General features: G+C 44.9%; 1 protein-coding gene across 1 annotated transcript in view; it reads right to left on the bottom strand.

Moving 5' to 3' along the window:
• Positions 1–5417: 5417 nt before the first annotated feature.
• Positions 5418–13591, bottom strand: part of RFTN1 (raftlin, lipid raft linker 1) — a 78025-nt gene continuing 69851 nt past the window's right edge. The window contains exons 7-9 of the mRNA XM_088521225.1: positions 9751–9854; positions 9170–9251; positions 5418–5810 (exon numbers count right to left, since the gene is read on the bottom strand). Coding sequence (XP_088377351.1) covers positions 5418–5810; positions 9170–9251; positions 9751–9854 — 579 coding nt within the window. The remainder of the gene's footprint in view (positions 5811–9169; positions 9252–9750; positions 9855–13591) is intronic.

The following is a 13591-nucleotide window of genomic DNA, read 5'->3' as shown; positions in this document are numbered from 1 at the left end:
AAAGGGCACTGCCCCAGCTTCAGTTTTCTCTCTCAAGATGCTTACTTAGATGTGAGCTTGCTGAGACCAGCCGCTCCTCTTGTTGTCCTATCTCAGAGGCCCAAGACAGTGTTTACACTTGAGGCTTGCAGGCCACCTACCATCATAGGCCACCACTGATCTCATCTTTGAGAAAAATGGTGTGATCAGTATCCGAGCAAGAAGCTGCTGTTAACGTGGGGTGCAGCACAGAGAGTCACTGCTGCTGCTGCAGGAGACTTGTCTGAACATGCAAACAGATACCCAAAGCCCTACAGCAAACTGAGCTTTTCCAGAGAGAAATCCAGAGCTAACTGCAATTCAAGACAGGCCACTGAAGGAAAGGAGGGTGCGTGGCAGATCAGCGAGGGGGCTGGAGATTGGCCTCGGGCTTTTGGACAGCATGGGAGGGTTTGCTCCTCGAAGTCACCCCCTGGGAACTGTGGACATGGAGGCTTGGGGGGTACCCCCTTCCCGCCCAAACATGAGAATGATTCCTTATGAGTACCTGTAGGGCAGGGCTGCCTGCTCGTTCCCTCCGGAGCGTAACAGGACGGTGTTTACACAGGGGACACCAGGAATAAGAAGGATTTATTTTTTGTTTAGAAAGATGAGTGACATGTCAGAGATGGATGCTCAAAGGAAGCAGGTTTTTTTTTTTTAAACATTTCAACAATGTAATAATAATAAAAAAAGAGTTGAGAAGCCTGTAAATGTTGTTTTCACAGTGACTTTTAAATGATGAAATGGATTATAAACTGCTTTGCCCTTTTCCTTAATGCACATCCTCTCTGCAGTCCAAATGGCATTGTTCACAAACCACTCCTCGGACTGCACCAAACGTCCATCTCATAAAAGGCACTTCACAACCCTTTGCTTCCTCAAAGGTCCCTTTCCCTCTAACCTCTTTCTGTCACCCCCCGTTATACTCAGATCGAGAGATCCAGGGCACAGACGTCTCTCTAATTCCATGGTAAAACCAGCTTGTGTGGCATTACACCCCCCCAAACAGCAACCCTCCCCAGATCGGTTTGTGAACAAGTAGTTTGTTCTTACCTAGAGCATTACCTGCCAAAAAGCAGGGAGCAGCTCAATTCCCTAACAACACCCAGAACCTGCATGTGCATCTCCCCAAGAACCCCGGGGTTTGCTAAGAGCCCCACAACAGCAGCGGTTCCTCCAGAGCTTTTGCCTGTTGGGGCTTAGGGATCTTCTGGGAGCCTCCTCTTCCTATAGCTTCATTTAACATGAAACACTAGATTCACTTGAAATTCTATTATTTGCTCTGACTCTACCATAATTGAGGGGAAAAAAAAAAAGGCAATTTACCCATATGAGGACATACCCTACAAATAAGTGTGTACCAGATTATGCTTATAGGGAACATAAAGCAACCCCTGCTGTTTGAAAGCTGCTGACTTCATCTCTTCACATTGTCACATCATAACTTCCAGCCTTAGAAAATGTTTATTCATCCTATGCTTGTATAATCCCCTAGAGAAGGTTGAATGAAGGTAGACAAGAGTGACATTTACATTTCTCAAAAAAAAAAAAAAAACACTAATATGTGTGTCCATCTATATACTTAAAACTGAATGTTATGGATTGGAAGTTACCTGCTGTGACAGCATTATTAGATTGAATCATTTTTTCTTGTTCCAGTGACATTTATTTTACTTGGATTGTCATGTGCTCATCTGGTACAAAGAATATGAAGTATTCCTATAGACTTTGCATTAATTAACTGAAAAATAGTGACTACTCCACTACCATTACATCACAGATACCCACTATTTCAGTTAGTAGGGTGCTTTCATGGGGAATAAAAGAAAGCACTTTTAAATCGCAAAGCCTTTTTTCCCCCCCTTCTGTATATGAGTAGGGTACTGATTAGAGTCGACTACCCCATTCAACGCCACAGGTACCCTTCTGTTGTTGAAGGGTAGCTTTCTTTTTTTAAAGCTTTTTGCCATTTACAGCCCTGAAGACATCAACTGTCTCCACAAGTCCTAATTCACAGGTGCGTTTATACCACTGGCCAGCACACCTAATAGCTCCGAGAAGCATTTATCATCAAAAAAAATCAGTTTCCGCTCTTTTTAGACACTTCAGTTCTCAGCTGATGGAAATCCTGCATGAGCATCTGCTCTTGCTTTAGTCCTGCCCAGTATTTGGCTCCCTGGGGCACAGGGACAATCATGGCAACTGCAAAGGCTAAGCAGGGCAGGCCGGTGCAGAGCCCTTCGAGTTACCTCTCCTCACCTCAGGAATCAGGGCTGATATAGGAGCCAATTTAGAGAGAGGGAAAAAAAGAATATATATACACACACACACACATATTATATATATAGTTCTGTACTCAGCTTCATTTCCATTCATACATTCAAATTACTTTGAGCTATTTCCATGATTCGCTTTCAAACACATAGATCTAACACATTGAGGTAAAGCACCAGCCACATCGCTCACACCTTCCACCCCTCCTAGTCTTTGCATGAGCCGTTTTAGTCACAAAGCCTCAAAATTTTGGACTTTCAGCTGTTTGTTACAGTAACAAAAGCCTCTCTCAGCCTTTATTTAATTCACCCAGCACTTTTTTTCCCCTATCCCTACCAGTCTTTGACACCTCCTTACTTGCCCGAGCTGCATTTCTTCCTTTCAGCTCCTTGCCTTTCATGGCTCTTCCTTCCTTGGACAACGAGGAGCCCCGACCACCTCAGGCCTAAGCGAGCAAAGACACGTGGGGTGAGCTCAGCCCAGCCACTTCCCTTCCCCAGCCAGGCTCCAGCAAAACACCCCACACTTGATTTCGCTTTCTTGGCCCCTACAAGCCAAAGTGCCCCAAATTTCTAGCCCCAAAGGCCGCTGAGGCACTAGAAGCCCCCGCAGCTGCCACACATCAGCCCTGCGTTGGGCACCCGAATCCCGTTGGTGTCACCTGCCTTCAGGAGGAGTTAGGCTTCCCCAGCCTCCTTGAGAGAGGAGGTGGAGAGAGCACATGCAGAGCGCTAGACAGCTGAGCTAGCCTAGGGCCAGGCAAAATCACAAGTTGGGTTTGATTATGCGACTGTAAAACCAAAAACCACCCGCCTTTTTTACACAGAAAGCAGAAAGATGCCCACGTTCCTTCCAGTTCTTCTTCCCACCTTCCCAGCTCCACAGCAGTCGGGGGAATGAAGCTTTTACTGACACTTGCAGCTAAAGGAGCGTCACCTTCTCTGGAGCCTCGTGGTCCCCTCGTGGTCCCGCCACCTCCCCAGCATTAGTGACTCCTGGCAAACCACCCCTCAGCGGGGAGCCCAAGGTCCTTCCTTGGCACTTGTGTATCACCACAAATAGGAAACCTCCTCAGGAACTTTATTTCTCTTCAGTTTTGAAAGCAGTTGGGATCCAGTCAAACAAGCCAGATGATTGCAATCCAGTAAATGCCTTCTATTCAAAGTGGACAAGTTCATTATATTGCAACACTTTCTACTAGCAAAATGTTCATTAAATACAGTGATCTTTTTTTAAAAAAACAAGATTAGTATAAAGCTAGTCCTTAAAACAGAAACCATCGGTAAAATGATGCTATCCTACTAAGAACTGCAGACAACTACTACTAACTTTCCAGAGCACAGACCTTGCATTTAAGCAGAATAAACAAAATTTTTGAGCCTATGGGAGCTTCAGTCCAATCTTAAGAAACAGAATGAACAAATTGAAAAATACCACAAGAAATTCAAGTTATTTACAGTCATGTGGTTAAACCACTAAATTCAAAATAAATACTCTTCAATCAATGAAAAAAAGTACTACCATGCTTTCTATGTGTGAAATGCGATGCTTTCAACTTAAGTGCCATTATCCAAATTAGATGAATATTCAAAATGCTAGTTTTTTTTTTTCCATCCCTGCAATGTTCTGCCAATTGCAGGATTTTTTTTAGATGTGGAAAGCCCTTTTGAAACCATTCTAAATGTGCATTTGATGAAAAACACATTTTTTTTTTCTTTGTACAGCATTTTGATCTGAATTCTAATGAAAATTATTAGGCACAAATTAGCTAAGGGAAAAAATAATATACTACTTACAGAGCTCTTGCTTAAAAAAGTGGGGCAGGGAAATGTAGAATATATTTTTCACCTTATTACCAGACTATTTAACCACTGCTGAATAGGAATGTAGGTGGTGTTGCTGGTTGAGGAAGAGAGAAACATGGACTTCTTAACACTTCTAACAATACTGCAGTATTTGGAGAAGATTGATATATTTTAGACAGCATACTAAATATGTGCATGTTACTTGTAATTATCCGAATATATCTTCAAAATTAAAAATGTGGGTTATTTTGCAGAATTATGTTTTATGTATCAGTCCCCAAATTTGGCTACTTGCTGCATAAAAAGGCCCCTCTCTTAATGTCTGTCTGTCCCGCAAGGACACTCCGTGACCTGTGCTGGCCACTGACCTCTGCTATTCGCACGTCATTTCAGTTCTTTCCCACAACACATTTTCTAACAAGGAAGTGGTGAAGAATCATGTGGAAGGGTTGGGAGGCGACATCTAATGCCGTTTTTAGAGAAGATTCGCATTGAAAGCAGCATATTTTACACGCGCTCCTTCTGCTTTCCTATTTTCTGAACCCCCGGCAATTGTTAAATTGTTGATTGCCAACAGGATATAAACATAAGAGAACAGGAAATCTCATTTTATATTAGAATAATTTGCTTCTCTCAAATTTATTAGGGGAGTTGCTTACCGAGGGTACCTACTACACGTACATGGCCTTCTTATTGCTTTAAATGTCTGCAACAGTTAATAAAATTCAGAAGAGCATTATCATCAGTAAATGTTACTCAAGGTAAACACAGACACAGCCATCTCCTCTGGGCTTTCCAATTTCAGCCTGCTGAAGCCCAAATACCATTTCCATGACACTACAAGCTTAATGATGAAGCAACATAGGGCACAATACCTTTTTCCAGCAAAGATATGTTGACAGAAACGCGCTACAGAATAAAATCTGGCCAGCTGGAATGTTTGCCTTGAACTAGATACAAACCCAGTTGGCTAAGGGCGGTCGCAGAGCAAACGCAAGCTGGTTTCTGTCCCTGCTTTTAATTTTGACTGTGTCTTTACAGGACAGCAGGACGACGAAATTTTGCAATAAATTGCTTTTTCACTTTTAGTAAAGCCAACAAAATTTTGCAATTAGCCCCTGTGGGTCAAAAAGCCCAGGCCCTGCGGTTACTTAAGACATGGAGAAACTGGTGTGAAGTAAGTACAACGCAAAAGGAGCAAAATAAGCACGATGCCAAAGAAAGGCAGAATGGAGCGTTACTGAGGGCGACTAGCAAAATCTGCTCTTTTGTACTGGCAAAACACAGGCAACTCACGGGGCTCCTGAAAGGCAGCTCTTACTCGCTGGAGAAGTCCCCGCTCGGCGCGCAGCCGTCGCCGCTGCCACAGCCGTCGCCGCCGCCGCAGCCGTCGGTGCCGGGCGCGGAGCCTCCCGGCTCCGTGTCGCGGGGCGTGCAGGCCGTGGTGGCGCCGCTGGCGTCGGGGCAGAGCCGTGTGTCGCCCTGCTCGGCGCCGCCTCCCGCGGCCTCCTCGGCCAAGTCTATGACATCTCCCTCGGCGCCAGCCTTGCCGCCCGCCGCCGTCCGCGCCGCCAGGTTTCTTGTGTTCTCCATGACTTCAAATTCCTGCTCCCCCTCCGCCATTTGCTTCTCCCTGGCGCTTAGCTTGGCCTTCCCGGCCTTCTTTGAGTGTCGGCTGTGCACGTCCTCCTTGGAGAACCTCCAGTGGAACTGCGAGGAAGACAGCAGCATTAGCGCCACCCGACATGGCCTCCCCTGCACGCTCGCTCTCCTGCACCGTTTGAATTCAAACGTCAGTTTCACCAAAAAGCCCTAAAATAATAGCAAAAAAGAGGCAGTACGAGTGCACCAGGAGGCTTAGGATGGTTTGTGCCTACAAGTATGCGGCTAGGACAGCAGCGCGGAGGCCCTGCTGCCTGTCGGCTCTTCTACAGGCCTAACAGGCCTCTGGTTTCTGAAGGATGTTTCGCCGCGGAGCTAATCCCCACAGCATGGTGGCAGGCGCGCTGCGCTGCAGCCAGGCTGCGCACGCCGGGCACAGGAAGCAGCTCCACGGCGTTATTCTGGTTTTTCACCAGGTTAGCAGAGGGCTCGGTGAGGCCTGGCCGACACGCGTGCCCGTGTCCACCCCCCGTGATGGCAACAGCGCTACGAGGAGAAAAGGCACCAAGATGGCCTTGCTTGTGCTGCGGGTTTGGACACAACGCGTGTTTTGCTGGCAGCCTGCATGGCCCATGAGCTCTAGTGCAATTCTTTTTACACAAAGTTATCCACCAATTCTTTGGTGTCCAGAAGGCACGTCCCAGTGTAACAGACTGTGTGAAGACTCTCTGTGTTGAGCTAGTGTAAAGTGGCTCCAAAGACCGATCTTATCCAGGAGCCCGTAGCTCCCAAGGGACCAGCACCAGCCAGGTGAAACCAGCGCTTTGAAACCTTCACAGACCTTTCAAAGCCAGCCTGTAGGCTGATTTATCAGCCATAAAAAAAAGAAGCCACAAGTTTTAGATTATGGTGTTTTTAAGGACTTAGTATTTAAAATAGGTTGATAAAGATGACAACAAACTGTAAAATTTTCTGAGCAATTTGTATAAAAGCTTTTGGAGGAGAAAGCACGAAGCTGCCTCTTGCAGCGCTCACCACAAGACTTACCACAACTGCCATTTCAGGGGAGCTATTTTAACCACTCTTAAAAGGAAGAGAGAACCAGCAGTACCTTTAAATACTGGCACCATAGCTATAATACATCTAAGTCTGACAAATACACCATTAAATTATCTATCTGCTTTGTTAGTCAAAAAAATAAACTGAGCTTCCCAGGAAAAACTCGAGCCTGCTCCCAGCCACGTGCTGAGCCAGCTCACAGGAGCTTAGTCAGTCCTTGGGAAAGTGTCCCCAAGTCCATCGGTGGTATCCAAGCTGATGCAAACCCAGTGATGCGTTTAGGAGGAAATGCTTGGTGCTTTCCACACTGCATAAATCATCTCATCTGGACACGCAGGAAATTCAGCTGCGGTCCAGAAGCCTTTTATTTTATTTTTTTCCAGTGCACCCAAGTCTATGCCAGAATTGCTCAAGAGAAGGATGTGTTCATAAATTTTTGATTTAGCTATCTCTTCCTTAATGAAAGAGACCACTCAAAACCTATTAGATTAAGTCTGTTTCATTTCAACGATAGAGCAATTCTCTTTCCTTCGGCTAGGCAGAACTTAGTGTGAAAAACCAATCCCACTAATATGTAGAAAATGGCTTTCACAAGATTCTTGTCTCTATGTAGAGGAAGATAATGTTCTCTCTCTACTTTTAAAAACACTTAAGTGAGAGATGATATCTCCATTTTATAGCTCAGCTGTTTAAATTCAGACACCTGAATATTTCCCTGTGATTTTTGGAAGTGCTGAACACCCCCAACCCCTCCTTAGTTCAAAGCCTTCTTGAACAGAAGGAAAGATTCGGGCCATGAAAGCAATGAGGAATAAACTACTACAGGAGACTCAGCGTGTGTCTGCATGTGCATGCATATGTATACATGGATACATACACACGGGTACCCACTGCATCTCACAAAAATAAGTATCTCCTGAAATAAGCATCATATTGGTATAAAGTAAATGAATATGACTACCTCGTCATGGTCTGAAAAATGCATTGAAAAAAATACATCTCATAAAAAAAGCAAAATACATTTACCATGTCTTCCGTGTTTCCTTTTCTCTTTATCTGGCTGAAATGAACAGCATTTGGTTGGTTTGCACAGATAGGATGGATCAGTTTCCAGCACTACAGTTTCCTTTTCATCTAATCAACGTATTTCCCTCCTCCACGTGTTTATCTATAAACGTTTTAAACATGCTGTGTTGCAAGCTACTAAACCCCCAAGCCAACAGATCTGAGAACCTGTGATGTGGTATGTGCAGAACAGTCAGTAACTAAATCACATGCTAGGGCTGGCATCTTTTAAGGCCTTGTAACAACCATATGCAGTTGTTGACAAAGTCTTATAAATCTTTATGTAACTATAATCAATATGCTTTGTTCCTCTTCATCTTTGGACCAAAAATATATCTCATTAATTTCTCCTTCCATGTACATCTGTATATTAAATACTGCCTACAAGCCAACCCTCTATTTTGTTAAGCAGACTTTGTTAAGTTTTCAAATAAATAAATGTAAAAAAATCAAAACAATTTTTTGAGCCATCTTGACGGTACATATCTGTTACTGCAGCACAGGAGCTCAGTATTATGCTGAATTATCTATTCAAAGACACATGATGGCTTATAGGTTCCCATCCATTAAAGCCACACAACATAGAAGCAAAAGAATGACCAAATACAGTCACTTCTGCCTCATCCCAGGACCCCTTTAATCACTTGAAAATGAGGAAAAAAGAAAAAAAGAAAAAAATGGGCTTTGTAACATGATTACAGGAGAATCTAGTTTGCAGCTGAGCTAATCAGAGAAGGCAAATCCTAAACCACAGCCATGCTACGAGCAGCTTACTCCTGTTCTGGTCATTTCAAATATTTTCCTGATCCCCACTGAAGCTACAAGATGACTTTGCAGAAACCCAGGTTCCAAAGCAGGGAAGGCCTTTGGAATGACCACCACACGTGTGGCTATCCCAAACGCCGAGGAAGCGCCCTCAGCGCTCAGCTCTGCCCCGCAGCTCAAGCCCGACCCCTGCAGAACTCTGCATCTTCCCCCCACTCCCAAACTTCACTGGCTTTTCGGATCAATCCCGTGTATGCTGAAAGGGCAAGGCAGATTTTGGGGAGGTCAGCTTCCACTTCTCCACTTTCAGAATCGGGCAGGCCAGAGCTGCAAAGAGAAGTCTATGTCTCTTTTGGCAACACGGATTCAGCAGAGAATGAAATGAAATGAAACACAGGGACTTTCACGTTGCTTTAGCATTTTCTTTCATATGAACTACTCATTGGTTGTGCGTGGCTACTGTTCTGCCAAGGCTCCTGCATAATGTTGAACGGGCCACTTTTTACTTCTTCGGAAAGTCAACTGAAATATTAAAATACAGCCAACAAAAAACGGAGCGAGGAGACAAGGTTACTCACCTTTGATTCTTTCTTCTTTGCTTTTTGGGGCAACGAAGGTCTCTGAAGAAAAACAATTTGCTTAGTAGATAAATTCCCTTCCCTGGAAAGAAACAAATGCACACTCCTGAGCGTGACTGAATCCTCATGCTGGTGTTCAAATCCATCTCAGTCATTTATTTCTACAGGGCAAAGACGAATGAAATGAACAGTGACCTAACCCACTGCCTGTCCCCAGCGTCTTTAGGTTTCAAAGGAGGGAAAGGTTTCGAAGGAGGGAAAATCAGCCAGACAGAGCCAAAATGCACGAGTTGCCCTGTGACATATTTTTGCTGAATGCGTTAGCATTAGTGCATAGGCACAGAATAAAGCAATTTAGACAGAGACTGGGAAATGTTAGCCCTGCCCTGCATTGGTGCAGCACAGTCTTGGTGGCCGAGGGATGTTTGCTCCCCTACAAGAGCCACCAGCGTGAGGAAAAGACAGGCGCCTTTGAGAGGCACCTTTAGGGGCTCGCACACCGTAACGACGGTTTTCTGTGCGCTGCTCTATTACACATATATGACAGCACACGTCCCCGCGCACGCCGGGGCGCCCCGTACCTGCAGGTCTTCACCACGGGGGTGGGCAGCACGCACGTGAGCTGCCAGCCGTAGGCGGCCAGCGAGTTGAGCAGCGGCACATAGTCTGCCTGCACCTCGGCGCCCTGCGGAGAGAGCGCCGTTAGCATCGCCATCACCGCCGCCGCGAGGGCACGGACCCAAGGACGAGGCGCCGGGGGCTTTTCTGGATGGGAGAGAGGCGTTCCGGCTCTGAAGGGGGTTGTTTTCTACGTTCTGCTAGGCAGGAAGGAAAGCTTTGGAAAACACGAGGCGAAAGACTCCATCTGCACCGTTCGCCCTCAAATGCTGACCTGTTTTGTCCAAAGCAGCAAACTTGTGATTTTGCTTTTACACTGCCTGAATCGTGCCTCCCATATAGCTCCGGGAAGGTGTCCCCAGACCTAAATGGGATTAACTTGTTTAGTCTAAACTCTGTTTTACCAGGGCTCCCCTGCACAAAGCGTCTCCGGCAACTTTTGGTGGGGCTAAATAGCAGAAGTAAAATACAATTATCTCCTTCCAAGCAAAACGATAGTCAAGTAGCTTAAAAAAAAAAAGAAAAAAGCAATGTTTCCTAGTCCAGATGTGGCACCTGCCTGGGCGCAATCAGACTCGGACAAATGATGCTCAGGTTTAGCAGGTTACTCCGCACTGGGGGCTCGGGGCAAAACGGGCAGCAATAGCAGAGAGAAAACCCAAGTGCAAAGTCTACCCCTCCAATCGCCCACAGACACCCAAGCACCAGCCCCTGGCTGTTTCGAGTCAGGAGATCTGTGGGCAAGAACAACTGTGTTTTCAGCAGATTGCTCCAGCGAGGTAACTAATTGCCAAGGCTTTGGCTAATTTAACACATATATACCAGGGCGCATTTACTGGGCTTTAAATTGTCATAAATACAAAGCAGGCGAATGGTAAGTAGTAGGCTCTGGAAACACCACTACATAGCATTGGAAAAACAACTCCACTTGCCAAAAAGCCCAGGCACGTACACTGGGTTTATATGCATGCAAGTTATTTTAATTGCCTGTTCTCAAAACTAGGTGAGGGACAAGTTTTCCCAGTAAATGTTAATCAGGCCAGTTCCAAAAAATCCACTTATTCTGAGTAACAGTCATTTGATCACAAATAATTCAAAACTGGCTGTAGTGTTTCAAAGCATTTTAGTGATTTCCAATCTCGACTATTCTTTTCTTCTAATGAGAGTAATTTAGGTCACTTGATATCTCTATAACTGAATGATTGCCTGATTACACCTACTAAAAACCTGATCTTCACTGCAAATGCAAATAGCTGCAGGAGCTGTATCACTCCTGCTAAAAGGGAGAATATCTGGAAAAATCCCCCCCAGGAAGTGTGTGTGAGAGCTCAGCAAACCAATCTTGCTTCTGATTTTTGTACAGATACATCTGGGGGCTCATGGAGATGGGGCTGCTTTACAACATCACCCTCTCTGAGCACTGCTCGCAGAGGAGGAGGTGCCCTGCAAGAGGAGAGCAGCTCTGTGGGCTGTGACTGTGGCAGATCCAGGTTCTCCACAGATTCCCACTTCCCTCCTTGCCTTTCCCACCCTATCCTTGCGGTATGATGGGTATTTCTTCCCTCTTTCCATTTCTTAGACAAGAGCGTCCGATGGTAATGCCAAGAGGATGACATATGTAGGTGCCTTTGACACCTAATGTCTCAGCAGAAAAGATTAATAACATGCTGAGATTTATCAGACTGGTCAATAATGCCTCCTATGTTTAAAAATGCTCCAAAAATAAAGATGAAAACGTAGAGTGTTAGGAATATTAAGGATGGGTCAGAGTGCCTCTGTCAAACAGCATTTGCAGGGGAAGAAAGCAGCAGCAGCTCCCCAGAACGCAGAGCGTGAGGACAGCAGGTCAGGAACGACGGGCAGAGCCAACCTTGTTTGCACCGGGTGGCCTCCGAGCTCCTGAGCTCCACATCTAGGTAACTGCAGGTTTAGGACCACAGAAAATTAATCCTCTCTCCCCATCCTGAGCGATCGCTAGCAATGCTGTCCCACTGCTGGAACTGGTGTGCAGCAGGACGCAGGGACCTCCGGACATCACGCGAACTGCTTCCCAATGCAGAAGTGCATCCAAACAGGCAAACACCGGCGGGCTGGCTGGGCAGCAAAGGAGTCGCCTTGTTTTTATCACATATTTAATGCAGGAGACCACTAGAATTATTCCCTCTATTATTACTGGAGACAACGGAAATATCATTTCAAAGATTTGCCACGATGAAACTGCAATGCTCTTTCTAGCTAACAGGAGCGGATCTGAAAGCCAGTAGAAGTAGAAAGCACACGCCAGATCTCTGCTGAAAAGGAAGTGTTCAAATAATAATGTGCATCAAACTGGGAGACATTTCATCCAGTGAAAGGGTGGAAAATTTTAATTAACTTGCTTCCCACTCTCCTGTGGATGATAAGTAATCTCTGATCACACCTTGAGTGTCAAGAAGCCAGAGCATATTGAGCTGGGTTTTTTTCCTTGACTCGTATCACATAAAAAGAATTCATTTCATTTATACTTTTACTGTTTGTTTTCAACATTGTCTTCTCTCACAGTAGCTTTAGCTCATTAGAAAAACAAAACAAAACCAAAAAAACTCCCAAAAACAACAAAAATATATGATTAGAAAAGGATAAAGATAATATCTAGGGCAAGCCACACAAACAGCTGCATTAACATTTTTTTTTTATTTTTGCCCCCTTCCACCGAAGCAATTTTAACCACAGTGAGATAATAAACACGGCAGCTACTAAGCTCTTGTGAGACATAAAAAAGTTCTTTAGAAACCATTCTTTCCTGGGGTAAGTGAGTGTGATTTAGTTACGAGGCAGCTATGTCTCTGTTTAATATTTTCTTCCAAGGTGGATTAAAGAATAGAAGATGGAGAATCCCATTAGAGAAGCCTTAATAAAACCTCTACGGGCAAATCCTAACAGACTGCGTGCTAAGATCTAGGGCCAGATGGCAAAGATGGTAAGTAAAAAACACAGACACTTTACTAGCACAACCTACCCACCTTTTGGGGGAAAAAGGACGTGCACTGACACCCAGCTCCTCGCAAAAGATCGTCCCTTAGAGAGGCAATGTGCAGCCCTGCCCAGGACCGCTCTACAGGGCTCCACCACCACCAAAGTCACATTTTTTCCCTAGTTCATTGAAGGGAGAAAGAAGTGGTGAAGGCAAGACTTGCACCTGCACCTCTCGAAAAGGAGAAAAAGAGAAATGAAATAAAAACGGGCTATAGGAGAACACCCGGTAAAAGCTGCTGCAAATATTTTGTGTTTGCAGTAACATAAAAAAGACAAGAAGAACACATGCATGCTCCAAATTTGTGAATGATTTTTCTGTTGTGATTTTTGGACCTCTTCCATGGTCATTTCTGTTAGGTATATGACTTTGTCGATCCATTAAATACATTGATTGCAAGAAAAGAGAAGTTTCACAAGGGTTCCAGCAACAGAAGTCGGACCATGCTCCTCTAGTACTGACCTCCTAAATTTTAATGTATAACCTTACAAGGCCCACTAGCTTCTCGATTAAGTTAAACTCAATTAAAAAAAGAAAAAAAAAAGAAAAAAAGATAAAGCCACAGCTCAGGTTTTGCTCACTGCTATGGGTATCTGCAATTTAGCTTTTTTATAATCACTCGATACAGGCGGATTGAGGCACTGTGAAATACTTCTGAGAACACAGTGAGGCTGTAACTCTCCACTGGTAGCATTCTGCCTCGACAGCTTTTCCTAGGACTCTGGAGATTCAAATATGTTCGAATGCCACAAGTTCAGGACACACATGTGATACCGAGCAGCATTCACATC

This window comes from Tinamus guttatus, unplaced genomic scaffold (genome assembly GCF_059628265.1).
Source record: "Tinamus guttatus ecotype Peru unplaced genomic scaffold, ASM5962826v1 Tinamus_guttatus_pri_ptg000115l, whole genome shotgun sequence".
Classification (NCBI taxonomy): Eukaryota; Metazoa; Chordata; class Aves; order Tinamiformes; family Tinamidae; genus Tinamus; species Tinamus guttatus.
This window is presented reverse-complemented; position numbering and strand designations above follow the sequence as displayed.